General features: G+C 27.6%; 2 protein-coding genes across 2 annotated transcripts; one reads left to right on the forward strand and one right to left on the reverse strand.

Annotated features, from left to right (window-relative positions):
* The first annotated feature begins 490 nt into the window (after window positions 1-490).
* Window positions 491-17,301, forward strand: LOC145740686 (1-phosphatidylinositol 3-phosphate 5-kinase-like). Its single transcript, XM_082558514.1, has 46 exons — window positions 491-707; window positions 948-1,082; window positions 1,416-1,528; window positions 1,681-1,791; window positions 2,028-2,238; window positions 2,381-2,502; window positions 2,714-2,772; window positions 2,968-3,094; window positions 3,285-3,448; window positions 3,647-3,794; window positions 4,061-4,310; window positions 4,622-4,772; window positions 4,959-5,065; window positions 5,614-5,734; window positions 5,980-6,157; window positions 6,475-6,642; window positions 6,930-7,082; window positions 7,316-7,479; window positions 7,617-7,815; window positions 7,961-8,102; window positions 8,380-8,611; window positions 8,772-8,928; window positions 9,061-9,131; window positions 9,229-9,361; window positions 9,451-9,568; window positions 9,817-10,099; window positions 10,320-10,505; window positions 10,739-10,918; window positions 11,378-11,490; window positions 11,704-11,854; window positions 12,096-12,285; window positions 12,549-12,781; window positions 12,964-13,054; window positions 13,222-13,359; window positions 13,676-13,820; window positions 13,968-14,056; window positions 14,125-14,167; window positions 14,338-14,442; window positions 14,710-14,822; window positions 14,970-15,213; window positions 15,288-15,469; window positions 15,697-15,903; window positions 15,997-16,125; window positions 16,188-16,412; window positions 16,495-16,615; window positions 16,683-17,301. Exons 1-46 carry the CDS (start codon window positions 605-607, stop codon window positions 16,892-16,894), a joined length of 7,017 nt encoding a protein of 2,338 aa, XP_082414640.1. The 5' UTR covers window positions 491-604; the 3' UTR covers window positions 16,895-17,301.
* Window positions 17,269-18,384, reverse strand: LOC145740687 (uncharacterized). The gene is made up of 3 exons (XM_082558515.1): window positions 18,256-18,384; window positions 17,931-18,064; window positions 17,269-17,478 (listed from the first exon to the last, which is right to left on the reverse strand). The coding sequence occupies exons 1-3, from the start codon at window positions 18,287-18,289 to the stop codon at window positions 17,353-17,355; spliced, it is 294 nt and encodes a 97-aa protein (XP_082414641.1). The 5' UTR covers window positions 18,290-18,384; the 3' UTR covers window positions 17,269-17,352.
* Between the last annotated feature and the right edge of the window lie 132 nt (window positions 18,385-18,516).

Below are 18,516 nucleotides of genomic sequence, written 5' to 3' on the forward strand. Positions count from 1 at the left end.
TTTGGTGTAATTCCTTACAATCACGTCTGGGTGCAGTTAAATAAAGCCAACTATATTCACACTCCATTATTAAGACTTAAAAGAAATTAAGTGATACAAACGCTATAGACTTTAAAAAATGTAAATTAAATTAGTGCTGTTGGCACATGACTCACACTGGTAAAAATTATACTCATTTAAAAAATGTAAACAATAGTTATTTTCGCTATAACGAAAAAATGATAGTTAGATTTTTAATGCATTGACGTGCAGACGTGTGGGAAAATTAATTGTCGAATAGACTTTTAAGTTTTAACTAAATGTTTAGAACTGATAACAATACTTAATATTTATTAATCTTATATTTATAAACTAGTATATATTATATTTAGAAATTGTTATACGGAAGTGAAATGGACTACTCATAATCAAAAAAATTAAAATAAATTCATAATTGAGTTAATTAATTAACAACAAACTATTTGTTTTAAAGAGGGAGACAAGCTTTAGATCTAAACATATAAATAGGCTGATATATTCAAGTTCAACATGAACCCTTCATTGTATTATATTATCAAAATGTAATTCATATTAGTAATAACTTAATAGTAATAGTTGTCACGAAATGACAAGTTCAAGTATTACGTTTTTTGAACCCTTAAAAGAAGAAGGTTCGTTGAGAAAGTCTGGTGTGTTACAAAGTGTGCTGGGATTTTTCAATAGAAAAAGTAAATTTACAGAAAAAACATTTTTAATAAAACTTTAACTTATTTACATGTTTACTTAGTAGGCTGTTTAACTGCCCTATAGTACTGTTGTAATACTTTCTTATTTTCTTAATTAAAAAATATGGTATGTTAAAATTAAAAATTATGGGCCATATATTAACTAGCTTGTAATTACCAATTGTTTAATAAAACTGTATTCATTGTAAAGTCGAATAGATGTATATAACTCGTTTTTAAAAGGTTTATCTTCATTGCCTGTTGAAAACGAGCCGAGTTCTGTGCCAGTCCATTATGAAACTTATCCTGGAACAAATAATGTGGGACCATCAAATCCTACAGTTATTATTGATGAACGCAATTTTTCACCTAGAGCTGGTTTGTTTTTATCTTTTTGATGTATTTATTTGTCCTCGTTAAATATAAAATAACATTCATGGTTCAAGTCGAGAATAGACAGTTGCAGTCTAATATATTATTAATTATATTTAGTCAATATTTAATTTGATAATTTTTTCTTGACATAAGCCCATATCATTTATAGCATCTTACTTGAGGCAAGTGGGGATTGAACCAAAGACCTCATGTAGCAAAGCCTAATTTTCTAACCACAGCACCATGCCACTGGTATCTGTTTGTTTATATCATTTTAAAGTTTTAAATACTGTATTGCAGCATTTTTATTGCTATTTATTTTTTGTAATTTTACAGAGAATAACAGTGGGAATCAAAAAATAATAAAAAAACAATTTTCTTATTTAAATCCTGAGTCTTCTTCTTCTTCTGGAAGACCAGATACTCTTGGAATTACTCCAATGTATAAGGTGAAAAAAAATGGGCAGATAGTTTGAGCTATTTATTATTTGGCTGAATTTTGAATAAATTGTTAATGAGTTAACTTACTTTTTTCTAGCTGTATATTTTTTGTTATAATATTTTTGTTTGACATTTTTAAAAGTGTTTATTTTGTGCCTAGTTAAGGGAAGCAATACACACAGGAGCCGGCAATGAAGTTGAATTAAGATTAAGAAACTTATCAACAATATTTAGGGATTTACCTAAAATCATTGCAAGACGTAGCTCCCAAGTATGTTTATTCTAAAAATAAAATTATATATTTTAAATGTTATGTTAAAATATATAAATCTGTGTAAAAAATCTACAACTAAGCCCCCTGATTTAATCTGTAGCAGGCAGCCCTTTTTTAAATTGCCGAACGTTTACTTAAAAGTATTATAAAATAAATTACTTTTACTTATGTAATTATTAGGTGTGCAAAAAAAACATTTTTCAGTTTAGTGTAGATGTAAATTATATATGTAGGAAAATGAACCTGAAATTGGATTACAAACATCATCGTCAAGCGACAGTTTGAGACAATATTGGATGCCAGATAAGCACTGTCATGAATGTTACGAATGTGGAGAACACTTTACTACATTTCGCAGGCGACATCACTGTCGTATTTGTGGACATATATTTTGTAGCCGATGTTGTTTTCAGCTTATACCTGGACATCTTATCGGCCATGCAGGTATAACTTGTTAAAGTTATTTTTTATTTGCAACACCATTAAACCTAAAAAATTTTTGGCAAAAAAACAAAACTTTTTAAATTAGTTTTATTTGCTTTTATTAAATTGGGAGTTTCACTTTTAAACAAATATTTTATTTTAGGAATGTTGCGATCGTGCACATATTGTTTTAGTTTGTTGATGTCGTACACAAAAGGGGGACCACATCAGCGAGGTTTAACCCCACAAACCCTTTATTCAACAGAGCATGAAAGCAATGCTGAGGTAAAACAAATTCTAAATATGCATTGGTTTTTTAAAATTTGTACAACTAAACATTTTTTTATGTATTTTTGCAATTTGTTCTTTAAAGTATTGCACAGATTTAAAACCCTATTGAAATTATCCTATTTTGACATAACTATTATAAAAATGTTGTTTCTTCCAAATTTTGTGTATCAAGTAGGTTAAAAAAACTTATGTTTTTATATATTAGACAACACATGATGCTGTTGGTATGAGTAGTTCAATGCACTTTGATCATCTAAGCATAAGGTAAGTTTGCGTGTTGCAATGGGTATTTTTAATAATGGGAAACTTTTTTTAACTCTGCTTATATAAAGTTATTAATATTGGACAATATTTATACACTGCTCTATGAGGTATGTCATTAGGCATGCAGTCTGTTTTTCAACAATGCTGCGTAGGTAAGCCCCTAATGTAAGTAAATAGTTTTATTTTGTTTTTTAGCAATTTAAAGCAACAACTGAAACCATCACGGTCAAAATCATTGGTATCTATGAGAGGTTCTCCTGTCGAAGAAATGCCTTCAATGGCTTCCATTGCTTCACCCTTGGCTGGTGATATCCCTACCTGGGTATTAATTACTTGTGTTTTTATTTCTATATTTAAATACATTGTTAAAAAATACATATACCAAAATTATTTTTATGGCTGGTGATATTCCAAACTGGGCATTAATTTACTTTTGTTTCTATATATACTTAAGCAAGAATTTATATAAAAAAATCATTTTTCTATATTTATTTATTTTTTTATTTCTTTAGACATCGCCGTATGATGTCTTTGATGTAACATCAGGTACAATAAATGAACTAGACACAGCTTATGTTAACGATCAGGCTGTACTTGCTAAAGACTCTATGTTAGAACTCTGGCAAAAAATAATCGACGACACGAATGGTTTAGAATTTCGGGATCACAGGTTTAGGTAAGATGTTAAATGTTGTAAATTTTTTTGTAAAATTTTTTTTTTTCCTTGCAGAAAAGCGTATTGTTAATATTGGACGTTTTTTATAAAAGTTAATAAAAAGTTATGATAAAGTGTGTATCAATAAAATCATAAGTTATTTAACCTAAAAATATTTACCCCATCATTAACTTAACCATGTTTTTGATCAACCTTTAGGCTAAGAAAGTTTACAAATAGTATAACTGGTGCTGAATTAGTTGATTGGTTAATAAAAATTGAGATTACTAACGACAGACAACATGCATGCGTGATTGGTCAAGCCCTTCTAAATGCTGATTTAATTAAAAGTGTCGTTGATGAAAAGGTATTATAAACCTGTTAAAATATTATTTTGTTTCTTGACAACATCTTATACTAAAAAACATCATTTATATTGGGGTTTTAGAATTAGTTGAGTTAATTTTTTGTATGGATAATTTTAACTTTGCCTTTTTATATTAATTTTTGTTATAGAATAATTTCTGTTGTGTGAAAATATAAACCTTTAGGTTTCACTTAAATGTACGTAACCTGAACCAAATCAACTTCCTTAATTATCCTATCCTGTTACTTTTATTCTGACATTGATAGATTTTCCATGACGAATATTGCCTTTACCAGTACGGTCAAAACGCTGTCAAAAAACATCAAAGCAAATTAAAAATACCAACTTCAAGTCGTTCTAACAAACAGAGTCAAACAAAATTTTTGTTCGAGAATCCCTCTGTGAATACCGACAGTGAACCCAACTGGGTTCAAGAAATTTCAAATGAAGAGGAAAATATTGATGATTCGTCTTCAACTTTAGATGACAATGAAGATATTCTTTTTTGGCAAAAAGGTGGTTTCAATACTATGTTACTTTTACAATTAAGTTTTATATACAAAAGTTTTTTTGCAGAAAACTATGTTATCATTTATACGTAATGGAGCTTAGTGGACAATACATATATGTCCAATTTATAGCCCTGCAAATTAAAAAAAACCACTGTTTGTAGTGCGTGGGTAAATTATCGCAGGTAAATATAAGTTAAAAGTTGTGACCATATTACGAATATTAAAATCCTGACCATAGGATGTGCTATCTAGTGTTAAACTATGCATTTTACCCATACATAATAAAAGGATTTAACAATCTTTAATTTATTTTAGGTTTAGCAAATCAATCACATAAATACTTGCACTCTGCCACCGATCTTCATCTCTCGGAGGAGGACTCAATAACATCTTCTTCCCCTCACTCTGTGTCAAGTTTTGTGGAAATAGATAACCAAAAAAATGTCATCAAGTATAAAAGATTAAGGTGATTTGGTCTTAAAAAATAATTAAAACTGATTTGAAAAATATAAAATAGGTTAAATTTAACATTATATATTTAATATATTTTTAGAATTTTTTTTGTTTTTTTCAAGTTTATAACTATAGCCATTTATTAGTTAAGCATGGTGTAAAAACTAATTAATAAAATTGATTTTTTAATTTACTAAAGTCTTCAAAGAACCAAAGATGTAACACTGAAAAAAGAAAGCCAAGGACTTACCCAACCCCAGTTTGTGGATGACTCTTTGACTGAAATAAGTGCTGAGTATTTAAGAGGTAAAAATGTATCGTCTAGATATAAATATTAAGCAATAAAAATACAAATCACATATGTTATGTATGAAAAAAAACATAAATTAGTTAAAATAAATTTTCGAAAAATTAGTTTTCCTTTTCTAGAAAACAAAATCTCAATTTTTATTTTTTGTTGTTTAAACAGGAATTTCGTGTTTTATAGACACATGACATATTTTTATTTCCTGTACATCAAATTTAATAGATTTAGTAGTATGCATTGTTTTTTAATACAGTCATTCATTTTCTATGAACAATTGTAGGTCATTGTAATAATTTAGGCCTGTATAAATATATATAGGTTGTCTGAAATATATAGGTCATTGTAAAATTGTGAACAATATTGTATTTGTAACAAAACTGTCTGTACAGCAAAAACATTGTAAAACAAACCTACTTAAAGTTGTGGATAAGTTTTTGGCTTACCATTTGCGTTATTAGATTTGCTAAAATATTTATTCATTTTTTAACCTAAAGTTTTACTTTGTAACAACCAAATATAATAAAAATGAAAAATGTTATTTTTTCAGGTTATTTGGCATGGAATGGAACTTATTTATCAAACACCCGGGTTCAATGCAGTGAAGGTTGGAGAGAAGAGAATTTACATTCATCAAATATTTCAAATCAATCCAAGCAAGCTTTTTTAAAGTATGTTAGTAGATCATGAAATATTAATAAATAGTTTTTGCATTTTTTAATGCTTAGTAAGTTACAAAATAAAGTTTGAAATAAAAGAATTTTTTATACAATTGCGTCAAATAGTATTTTATAAAATTGCGTTTTGTGTTTAATGCGCATAGTTAAAAATTAAAGATTTAAAAAAATTGTATATAATAAAAACTTTTTTTTCGGAAATTTTTAGATTGTTTCATAATGAATTTATTTCGTAACAGATTGCGAAACATTTACTTTCAACATTCCATGAAGTTTTTACTTCAGTTGTTAGAGGCGCGAGGACTTGATTTAGCTTGGGCAGATATAATTGTTCCACTTGCTAAACATATAAGTCAAACTGTTGTTCCTAACTCTGAAGTGAACATGGATATTTGCCATTATGTACATGTTAAAAAGGTAAGAAATTGAGAGTAAGAACATCTGTAGTTGAATAAACTGATATCGTACTCTAATTTTTAAATACATAAGGTTATAATAAATTTGTTCTGTTTTTAAAAATTATGATAGTCTTTTGTTATTTAATCATATTCTGGTTTGTAGCGATAAAAAATTTATTTAATTAGTTTCATGGTTGAACTTAACATAACACTCTACAGTTAAAAGGGTGATGCAGAAATGTGTCTTTTTATTACATATTTAGTAATTAAAACCTTTAAAAAATATTTTAATTTGAAATTTTTTATTTAAATACAAGTACAATTTTATTATCCTAGTTATTAGATGGCTTACCAGAAGAATCCAGGTTAATAAGTGGAGTGGTTTGTAGCAAGAATGTTGTTCACAACAGAATGAGAACAAGAATAGATAACCCAGCTATTATGTTACTTGCTACACCGTTAGAGTATCAAAGAGTTCAATATAAACTATCTTCACTAGACCCTGTAAGTTTTGTGTGTGTTCAAATGATTAAATAACAAATTTATAAATAAGAATATTATAAAAATAGAATAAAAAATAAATTTTCATTCAATTTTGAAAAGTTAAATTTTTTTAAATTAGAAAAGTTTTCTTCGAATATAAAAATGTTTTGAAATTATTTTGAATCTTGAAAAGCAACTTACAATGTTTTGGGACACTCTAGGAGAATGGTTACCAGGCCTTTTATATTTTATTAAATTAAATATACAATTATTAATAAAAATATTTATTAAAATTTATTTATCATTAGATTGTTCAACAAGAACCCGAATTTTTCAAGCACTTGGTTAGTCGAATAGTTGCCAGGAAACCTGATGTGATAATATCGGAGTGTAGTGTTTCTCATGAAGCAAGAAGACTGTTACTTGATGCTGATATTACTTTATTAATTAAAGTTAAAAAGGTAAGTGTTGCGCTGACTTATCCTAAAATATTAATTTTTCGTGATATTTCATTAGTGTATATTTTCTGTCAAGTTATAGCAAAACATTTTAATTTCATAAATCAAGTATGTTAATTTTTTTATCAAACAATTCAAAACAATACACGTTAATGCATTTTAAATATTTGTTTTCATCAAAATTATTATTTTATAGTTTTGTTTTCTTCAAAAACTATTCTTTTTTTATTTTTTAGCGAGTTATGGAAAGATTATCAAGATGTACTGGAGCAGAAGTTGTTTACTCAATCGACCAACTTCAAAATATTAAACTTGGAACCTGTGGAAGATTTCGTGTTAGTCGACACGAGAATGGAAAGAGAAAGCTGTGTTGCGCTGATGGATTAGTCTCAAACAAAATGTAAGTAAATTAAGAATTTAGATTGTGTAATATTGTTATAAATTCAAAATATTTAATAAAATATAAATTTAAAGTTTTTCTTAGTTTTTTTCCTAGACAGATGCTAGCCTAGTTTTAAATTATTTTTTTACTAACAGGTGTTTAACTGATTCCTATAAGACTCTTATTTATCTGGATGGTTGTAATCTATCAGAAGGATGTACTGTTCTACTGAGAGATTTGCCATGTTATGAAAGCAATGCAAATAATGAAGATTACTTGACCAAGCTTAGGTTGAAAAAAGTTAAAGAAGTGTTGTTGTTTTTGGTCAGAATAATGTACCACTCAAAATTAGAGGTAGTTATTAATTTATAATGCACTTTTTAACTAAAATACAATAAAATAAATGAAATAAATTAATTATCTTAAAAAATAAATTTTTAAATATGTTATTGTATTTTTAAAAGTCTTATTATATGTTTACGTTCTAATTTGCTTTTAGATTTCATATTTATTGGACCAACAAGATTATGCTACCACATCAGTACATACATCAACAAAACTAAACACAAAACAAATTCCTAAAAGAAGAAAGTTGCTGGAAGTGAATGCACAAAATAATGAATTTTCCACTGATGAATCAGGTAAATGCTGCAATTCTTTGCTTTTTAACCCAGTTTTTATACTGTTTTAATTTAACCAACAGTCTAATTTGATGGTTTGTGCCATATTGTTCAAAATTTAAAGAAGTTTTTATAGTAATCATTCAAAAATCAACTTCTGTGTATTTAGAATAAGAAAAATGTGTTATAAAGATTACTTTGGTTTAACTTCATACCAACTAAAAAGGGGGTATTAACTCCAGCTTCACAACAGTCATATATAAGTAACAAAGTGTTTTAAATCTTTTGTTCTTATCAGGAGATGACATCTTAGACAAGAGATCGCGAACAAATACATTTGCTTCAGCAAGCAGTGAAATTCCAGACTGTTCCGACATAGAAAAATCAGAATATTTTTCCTTTTTGCAATCCCATCCCATGAAAATTAATATTGAAGATACAAGCTCGGAATCAAGCACACTGGATTTAAGAGATAAATTCAACACTTCTTCACAAATATTTGTTAATTGTTTGTCTAAGTCTATCCTCAGGTAATTGTTTTATTAATTTTTTAATTATTCTACTTTTTTTTAGTATTTTTTAGTATTTAGTTTTTAGTGATTATTGCACGATTAAATTTTTATTATATTGTATTGGTAACATTTTTTTCAGATTCTTGATTAAGATTAACTTTTCTTATATATTTTTTAGCATTTCTCCTTTTGTATCACCTTGTGTTCCATTTTTATTAACAAATAACGGTGAAAATACTGCACTCAGAAAATATTTGCCTGACACTTTGTATTGGTCTGATAGTTTTTGGCAACATAGTCAAAGTGATAATGTTCTTTGTGGGTGGGTCGGCAAGGTAAATTTTTTCAAGTTTAAAAATTTTGTCAAAGAATATTTGTAATTTTAATTTTATGAAACTTTATTAATTTATTTATTGTTTCATGTGTATATTGTTAAATGGAATTTAATGATTTTATCAATGTTACAGATGAGAAACAGGACTCAAAGTAATGATCGTTTGGATAATGGAAGTTCCGAAAACTTATCAGTTAAAAACAAGTAAGCAACATTTTTATAAGCAACCCTAGCTTTAGTACTTTACTTTAAAATAGCTTATTTGATTTTTATTTAATTATAATTGCGAAAATTTCCTTAGGTTTACTGACACTGTAGCCTTCCAAGAACAAATGTGGAGAACACCGCAACATCAGAAATCTGGTGAAATAGATTCAACAAACAATAAAGAAGATGCTCATAATTTTATTCACACTGGCGAACCAACAACTATGGTATTAACATATAGTTGTATTATAATTTAATTCCAATTTGTATATATCATTACTTTGGCTTTGTATTAATCTTAATGTATTTTTTGTAGGATTCAAAGCAAGACATACCATCAGCTAAGGAGGTTGTTAAAAATAATGCAGGTTTCACAAGAAGTTTAAGTAAACTGAGTAAACATCGACGACTAGCTTCACAAACCTCAACAAAAAGTAAATTTGTTTTCTTTATGGTTTTTCAATACTTTTGTATAGGAAAATTGTTTTTTTAAACAAAAAAAAAAAAATTTTTAACCCATTTTTCTGTAAACATTTTCAAGCCCATTTTTTTTTAAAAACCCATTTTACTGTAAACATTTTATTGTTTTCTAGTTTTATCAAATAATGTTTGTTTTTAAATTTTACAATCTTTTGAACAAAAAATATATTTTTAGGTAGTTATAAAAAATATTTTTTTTCAGGCCATTATGTTAAGGAAGAAATGTTTTTGTTGTCCTGGGAGAAATCAGTAATGCACGACATATTGGGAAGCGAAATAACAAAATCAAAACCTATAACTTCATCACCAAAAATAACACGAAAAAATTCCAAACTTCAAAACCAGAATCTGAATTTTTCGAGTAATAATGATTACACAACAAGAGAGAATATGGAATGGGCTGATTGTAAACATGTTTTTCTGACAACTGCATTAACCAAACCAGCAAGTACAACTGAAATGAGAGATATGATGGCAAATTTTAGGTAAGAAAAATTTCAAGATATATTCAAAAATTTTTAAGTTTAAACTGATTTAGTTACAAAATCCCATAGCATCAAAATATTTGATTTCTTTTGTTAATAAAATGTTAAATAAAGTTAAAATATATATTTAACATAATTTTTTTAATATTTAGATTGTTGTTTTTTTATAATTGAAAAAAAATCTACCTCTTTAATATAAAAAAAAATTTCTTCTCTCTAGAGCATATGGAGCTTGCTTACAACCAACCACATTCCAATACCTTCCTCAACCTTCCACTTCTCAACCCCATCAAGATGTAGAGGAGGAGCCAGAGATTCTGTGTGAGATCACAGATGAGAATAACCTTCCTCCACTGGATTGTTTAACTCCTCATAATCATCAGCACATCTATGTTCTATTTAGCAGGTATAAAAAAATTAAAAAAAGTTTTGTGTTAACAAAAATACGTGACATAATTCTATATTGGGCATTTGCTAAATATATTTTTAGTCTTCCGAATAAAGAATGTGTAGTTTCAACCTTAAAATTATTTTCTAAAAACTTATGACCCAAAATGCATAATATAAATAAAAATGGTATTTTAAATTAAAATTTTTTTTAAAGTCTCAACTTGATATTATTTTTTTTTTAATTTGCAGTTACAGTCTCAGATCACCAAATGCCCCTTACCCTTGTGTAATTCCATGGGCAGTAGATATTGATTATTACCGAGGAAATGATATCACTTTAGGTGGTTTTCTTGAAAGATATTGTTTTAGACCAAGTTACATTTGTCCAAGTCCAACTTGCAAAAGACCGATGGTAGAACATGTAAGAAGGTAAAACATTTTTATTTCTAGTTGAAAGGTTTATTTAATAAATGTCCTTGTTGATACTATTACACTACAAACAAAAATTTTGGGGTCTCGTATGTTGTCCGACTCTAGACAAAACAACGTGCCGTTTACCATAGGAAAGAATCCATATCTGTAGGTGATAATTCTTTTGCATCATAATTTAGACGAGAGAATTTAGGAGAGCTGTAGTGTAATTATGTTTTGTCTAGAACCAGACAACATACCTGATCAAAATTTTAATTTTAAAAAGCTTTCGAATCAATTATTTTGCGTGCAAATTAAAAATTATTTTGTGTGCAAAGTTGTTTAAGGTCAAATCGTAACTAAATTTAAGATTATAATAAATTTAGTTTCATATTTATCTATTTAAGCTCATTTTTACTTTCTTACTTACATTACTATTTTTAGTTAATTAAAATTTTTTATTAAAATTTGTTTCAGTTTTGTACATGGAAATACTTGTATGAGTATTGTGCTGAAAGAGCTGTCAAAAGCAGTCAACTTACAAAATATTCTGTCATGGTGTTGGAACCCACAAACTAAATCTTCAACAGGTCATATATATATTATTATACTAAAATTTGAAAAAAGTAATTAAAAACTTAAAGTTAAAACTTAATTAAGGTTCAGTTGGACAAAATTACATTTTTTAAAATATTTTTTTAGGTTTTTTATAAATATCTGGTATAATAGAAAAAGTCATAATATACCTAAGCTAATGTTTGTATTGTTTGCTAAAGGGCTTTTTAAAATTAAAATTTTTATAGATATAAAAGCTTTATCTGATGACGTTTGGGCGATGTCATTCGCAAAATTTTTGGAACTTCGACTCCAAACATTCAACAAAAACAACTTATCAGAAACAAATAATTCAGACAACATTGCCAAATTTTCATCATTTCAATATTTTCTATTCAGGTATTATAGTTAAAGTCCAACTAACATGATAGCTTTTTTATAGAATCCAATTAATTCAGTTTAAATAAAAAACAAATATTTTTAAAAATGATTGTCATTTGAATTTTTTAACAAAAAAATTCAAAAAAATGATAATAAAAATATATTTAACAACAAGATGCCTAATTTAAAAATTCTTAGACACTTTTTTTTCACTTTTCCATTTTTTTCTATTTTTCCACAAAACCTAAAATGTTTGCAGGGATATAGTTGCATCCTTTAAATGTTATGAGATAGTAGTATACGAAGTGGCACTACCTTCAGACCTTATCGAATTTGAAGATGATTCAACAGATTGGGGATGGTTACAAATTTGTGGCCAAACTCAGCCAAATGTCGAAAATGTATCAGAGTATAAGCAATTTGTGAACTCTATGAATAACTTGTCCAAGGTAAAATTAAAAAATTAAGATTTTGTTTATAGTTTTAGCTTCTCTAGTTTTTTTGATGTACTTACCTTTAATTTTAATATGTTTATCTTTACTTTTCTTTTAAAATATTTAATGTAAACCTCTCTTATAAAATATCTTAAACTCTTAAATTTTTTCATTTAAATTAATTTTTTAAAACTGGTAAATCAAATTAGAAATTTACTACAAAAATATTGACAATGTTTATATTAGTTCAAGGCAAACATTTTTTAATTAACTGTTAGATTGGATATGAAGCAATGGATTCTATCCATGACATGATAACTTCAGCCCGATCAAATAACCCCATAGACATCATAACATCCGATCAACCTGAAAGTGGATTAGATACAAGTGGAATTATTCAAATGAGAGAGAAATATTTTGATGATTTGTTGACTCTGTATCAGGACGATAGAAATAATTTAAGAAAAAATGTTGATGCAATACATCTAAGGTTACAATCTATGAAAATCCAGTAAGTTTTAAACGTGTAAAACTATATATTGTGTTGAACTGTTAAAAGCTTTTAAACATTAAAATGTGGCCAAATTTAACAATATTTATGCATAGTATTGAAAAAATAAAAAACTATACAGTACTGTTAGATTTATTAAGTCAATCAGTTTTCTTTTAAAATGACATTACCTTTTTTTGAAGAAAAATTGCAAACTCGGAAAAAACTTCTATAAATGAAACTTTAACAAACCATCCTGATGAAACAAGTTTGGATGATGCGGATTCACAAACAGTATGAAATAATTTTTTTTTTATAAATTATCATCTTATAATATTATTATAGCATCATTTCAATAAATAGTTAAACTATTTTTTTTAGAAAGTTAAATCTTCAAAAATTAAAGATTTAATAAATAAATTTTAAAATAAAATAACACAAATATATATATACCATTTTAGCAAAAAGAGGCTACACAAGAATTTAACATTGACAAAGAATGTAGAGTTTTGTTGTCACATAATTTGTTAGAGTTGACTTGTTTAATTTGCAAAACTGTTTCTAATTGGAATTCAAAGGTTACCTACATTACAGAACAGGTTCGTTAGAAAGATTTATTTAGTCAACATTTTTTTGATTTTACAACATATATGTATTTATACTTGGTGGCTAGATATTTAAACTCATCTATCTGAACCTCTAACACTTAAACCGCTTACATGTAAACCCTTTCCATTACCCCCCTTTACCTGAACCTTTTATTTTTGAACCCCTTCATCCGGACCCTTACATTTGATCACCTAATATCTTAACCCCATATTTTTGAGGGCTACATTTCTTTTTTTTTATTTAATTTAAATCTGTACTGGTCAATTCATAAACAATTTTTTTTTAAGATAAAAATTTTTTTAACAGGATCGGAATTTACGCAGAGGTTCAAAATCCTCATTCTATTCTGATCCACCAATGTCCTTGGACAATGCAAATAACTTTGATAACAAAACTAAAAAAGGAAGTCCATTACCTTCAGTGATGGAAGAAGTATCTGAAACCAATACCGGTAATTTTTAAACAATTTTATTTTTTAAATAACTGACTTTTTAATCAAGATATATATTTACAAAAGTTATTTTTTTGTATAACAGTCCTAAATTGTTTTTTTGTATTAAATTTTTACAACTTAGTTTTAAGTTTAATTTTTTTACAGAAAAAATTGTAGAAGAAAATGCAGCTAACTTTAAAATCGGGGATCCGTCAAATGATAAACAAAGTGTTTACCCAAAATTAAATACTGATGTAAGACTTTCTAATTGATATAAAATGTTTTACCATATACATATTTAATAACCTATTTTACTGTTTAGAACATTCAAGAATTAAAAAATCCTGATGTCAACGATATGCCAGGTAGCAAGTACTAAGTTTATTACGAAGCACAATTGCTTTAATAAATTAAGGCACTTTCTTAAGAAGTGGCTGCAAACAATATAAATACCAATAACATGGTGTTAAAAATTTGGAACAAATGGCAAAACTTATATTAATTAAATATAAAACTTTTTTTGTAACATTTTCAGTTAATAAAGAAAGTTCAGCTCCGGTTTCAATGCCAACTTCAAATCTACGTTTACCTGAGAGACAATCAAGTGGAGTAAAAAGGTTTTCAAGATCTGCTTCATCATGTAAGATCTTTTCATTTTTATTTTAAAATAAAAAATGTTTTTTTATAAACAATTTAATATTTAAATAAGTAAAACAACAATACATACCTTTAATACATAAATTTTTTTTTAAATTTAAATTAATTTTAACTTTTTTAAATTAAATACCAATGCTTACTTTACTATTTAAAGTCATAATTATTTAGTATATATTTATATTTAAATTTGTTTAGTTAATAAAGTTATAAATTTGGCATACCAACATTTAAATATTTGATTTTTCTTTAGTAAGCAGTTTTGTTAGCAACCTGCTATCAAGCAACACAAGTCTTCTTGTTGAAAATCCTTTCCCACCAGATGCCCATTTTTTGCTTACTCATTGTGCTAGCTCCAATGTTGTTGTAAATATTCTAAGATTAAAAATAAAATAAAAAGAGTTTTTACTATTATCTTTCTGTCATGTAATATAAAGTTTGTTATTATTATATTCTTTAAATTATTTACTTTAATTGTTCATTTCTTATGTTATATTATATTATTTCTTTCAGGTGCGCGATTCAGAGCCAAGTTCAATTATAGCTTATAGCTTATGCATGCCAGTTTATAAAATGTACATGTCTGCTGAGTCTAACAAGTCTTCATCATTACATCAAAAAACTCAAACCACAAATGTATCGAAATCTACATCTAAAGAAAGCCGTACACAGTTAAAGGATGTCGACTCTTTAACTTCTGTAGATGTTCCACGAGAAAATGATTACAAAATTGAATTCAAAGGAACTAAAAATTCTGGTATAAAAATAAGTTCAATATTTTTTATAATTTCGTACATTTAAAACAATTTTTTTAAATTGTTTTTTGTTTAGCTCGGAAGTTGGCGACCTTATCTGTCCCTAAATCTGCCACAGGGTCGTCTCCCGTTCCCTCTCCTCCTTCTTCACCAGGTCATCGATCTGCTCCTCACATTGAGATTCAATTTAGTGACAACACAACAAAGTTTTACTGCAAAATTTATTTTGCAATTGAATTTAAAGCTTTAAGAGAGCAGGTGAAGTGAAAAATATTAAGTTTGGTGTAAGAATATTAATAGACAAATTTAAGTTGATAATATTGTTTCTAATAATAAAATTACTAAATTTGCTATTTTTTGTCTTAACTACATAAACATATATATATATTTTCTTTGTTGTTTAATTTTTTTCAGGATTTTCATGCAAAAAAAAATTATATTTGTGAATAATAGGTTGTAAAAAATTTTAAACTAATTGTGCGTAGATCATGGTAAACCTAGAAGAGGATTACATAAAATCTTTATCAAGATGTGCACGGTGGGCTGCAAGAGGAGGCAAATCAGGCTCAGCATTTCATAAAACCATGGACGACAGATTAGTTTTAAAACAAATGTCCCGATTTGAGTTGCAATCCTTTTTGGAACTGGCTCAGAATTATTTAAAATATGTTAAACAAGCAGCACACAAAAAAGTACAGAAAATTTTTAATTTATAAAAATTTGGAATTGTTTTTCTTAAATAATTTAAGCTATTTTGGTTATTAACATGTTTTTTTGGTATTTAGTCACCCACTACTTTGTCCAAAATCTTGGGGGTGTATCGCGTTTCATATCGCAATACAACAACAGCAAAAACATTTAAACAAGATATTCTTGTCATGGAAAATCTCTTTTACAAGCGAAATATACAACAGGTAAGACCATTAAAAATTATTTATTAGTTAATTTAATCAATTAACAAATTTAATTTTTTTAGGTATTTGATTTAAAAGGTTCTGTTCGTAACAGAAGGGTGAAAACAGATGCAGAAAATCAACCCTTTTCCCATTCCTCCTTTGGTGGCTTATCAAACCAAGTTTCTAGTACAAATTTAAATTCTGGTGATTCAACTGTCACCAACAGAAATGACTTGGTCTTATTAGATGAAAATTTACTTAGCATTATGAGGGACCAACCTCTGTATATTCATGAACACACCAAAGTAAAAAATCTTTATGACTAGAAATAGTTATGTATTGAGACGTTTTTATATTAATTTTAAATTACGTATTTCTTTGCTTCAGTTGTTGATCACAAAAGCGCTCTATGATGATGCACAATTTTTGTCAAATCATTCTATTATCGATTACTCCTTGCTAGTTGGAATTGACGATGACAAAAAAGAAATTGTTGTTGGAATTATCGGTAAGCATAAAACCACATATTAATATAACCAAAAAAATAATTCTTATAACAAAACATAATTATTTAGATTATATGAGGACATTTACATGGGATAAAAAACTTGAAATGGTTGTGAAATCATACGGAATGATAGGAAGACAAGGGGCACGTTCAATGCCCACTGTTGTATCCCCAGAACTTTATAGGAACAGATTTTGTGATGCAATGGACAGATATTTTCAGGGAGTACCGGATAGATGGTACGACATGCATGCCTACCATGTCACAACACCACATTAAAAAACCTAGCGCTTATTTACTGTAAATAGGTGAAATGTGCAATATAGGTGCAACATGTGGTGTTATACTCAGATCTAAATAATTTCATGTGGTTCTATTCTATCCTCTATAAAACAAGTAACCCATAATATATTGATCATCATTTTGGATTTTAAAAATCTTTACTATCTAGCACCAACCATTAAAAGCCAATTTTAGCATTTTTTTTGACCTACCTATTTAAACTTAATTCTATCTAATTTTTAAAATAAAAACTCTTTTCAGTTATGTTACACTCTTCATGCAACTGCCATCTCTTATTTGTATATTTTAATTATTTATTTCTATTTACTTAAATGGGTAATGTGCAATTATTCCTCGGTACCTTTTATGCTTCAACAAAAAAACAATACATTATATTTGTGGCAATCGTATATTTTGAAAAGAAAAAATTTATATAATAAAAAAAAGAAATCCGTTTAGAATGGCCATGTGAACGAATCCACTTTCCTTTCAAATTTGCGAAGGTCTGGTTCACGTTTTCGTTCTGCTAAAGGTTGCCGATTAATAACCATTTCCTGTATGGCAGCTCTATTTAATTTGGTCTGCAAAATCAGTGATATTTATTACATTATATCAACGTAAAAGTACACAAATAATAATCTAAAATGAAGTTAGCATCAGTTAATGGTTTATAAGAATTTGTTACTTTTTAGGCATCATAATATTGGCCTTAATTTGCAACAATACAAAAATAAGATCATCATAATGTTTAATTTTTTATATCTATTTATCTGCGATGTGGTCGACTTCACGACCTAATCACAGAGTAACATCAGTTACCTCGACCTAGTCTTGAGTTGCATTTTGAGATATTATAGATTATAATTGCCCAGTAATTATTCTCCTGATTAAGTGTTTGCTAAATGAAGTTTATAGTCCTTTTACTCCAGGGTGCTACAGCATGAAAGCAGTGGTGATCAAACTTAGGACCTCAGGAAGTAAACCCAAATGTTCTGACCACTACACCACGCTGCTGGTTGATATTTTAACTTACACAATAAATTGCCCAAGATGACATTAGAGCTCCTACTACAATAACAGCCATTGCTGGATATCTTGGTCCTGCATAATTATCTCGGTCCAATGCAATTCTTCTTACTTGTTGTTTTTGTCCACCAACGATTTTACCTTTATTAATTTACAATTAAAAGTTAAAACACTGGCTGATTAGAATTGTTAATAAAAATTTAATATGGCACATACTGACATATGATGATATTACTTTAAATTTAACATAGCACTTATTCTTTAACTTAACAAGTGACAAATGCTTTAGTAAAAACGCTAGTAAAAAACATGTTGTTAAAATTTAGGTTTACCAAAACGGTGAAATATTCCATTAAGATTACGCATTTTTCTTTTACACTTTCGCCGCAACAGCAAAACAAAATTTATTTACTATCAACTAGAAAATAAAAGAGGAAAAGTCGTAACAACATAAGTCAAATTGTTTTTGCCACATGTGGCAGAAAATGTTACGACTTGCATTTTTAAATGATCCAAAGTAGTATAAATTTAAATCCACGAGGACGGAGCATGCGTTTAATATAAACAAATAAATGACGAGATAAAATGAATTC

This window comes from Corella eumyota, chromosome 1 (assembly GCF_963082875.1).
Source record: "Corella eumyota chromosome 1, kaCorEumy4.1, whole genome shotgun sequence".
Classification (NCBI taxonomy): Eukaryota; Metazoa; Chordata; class Ascidiacea; order Phlebobranchia; family Corellidae; genus Corella; species Corella eumyota.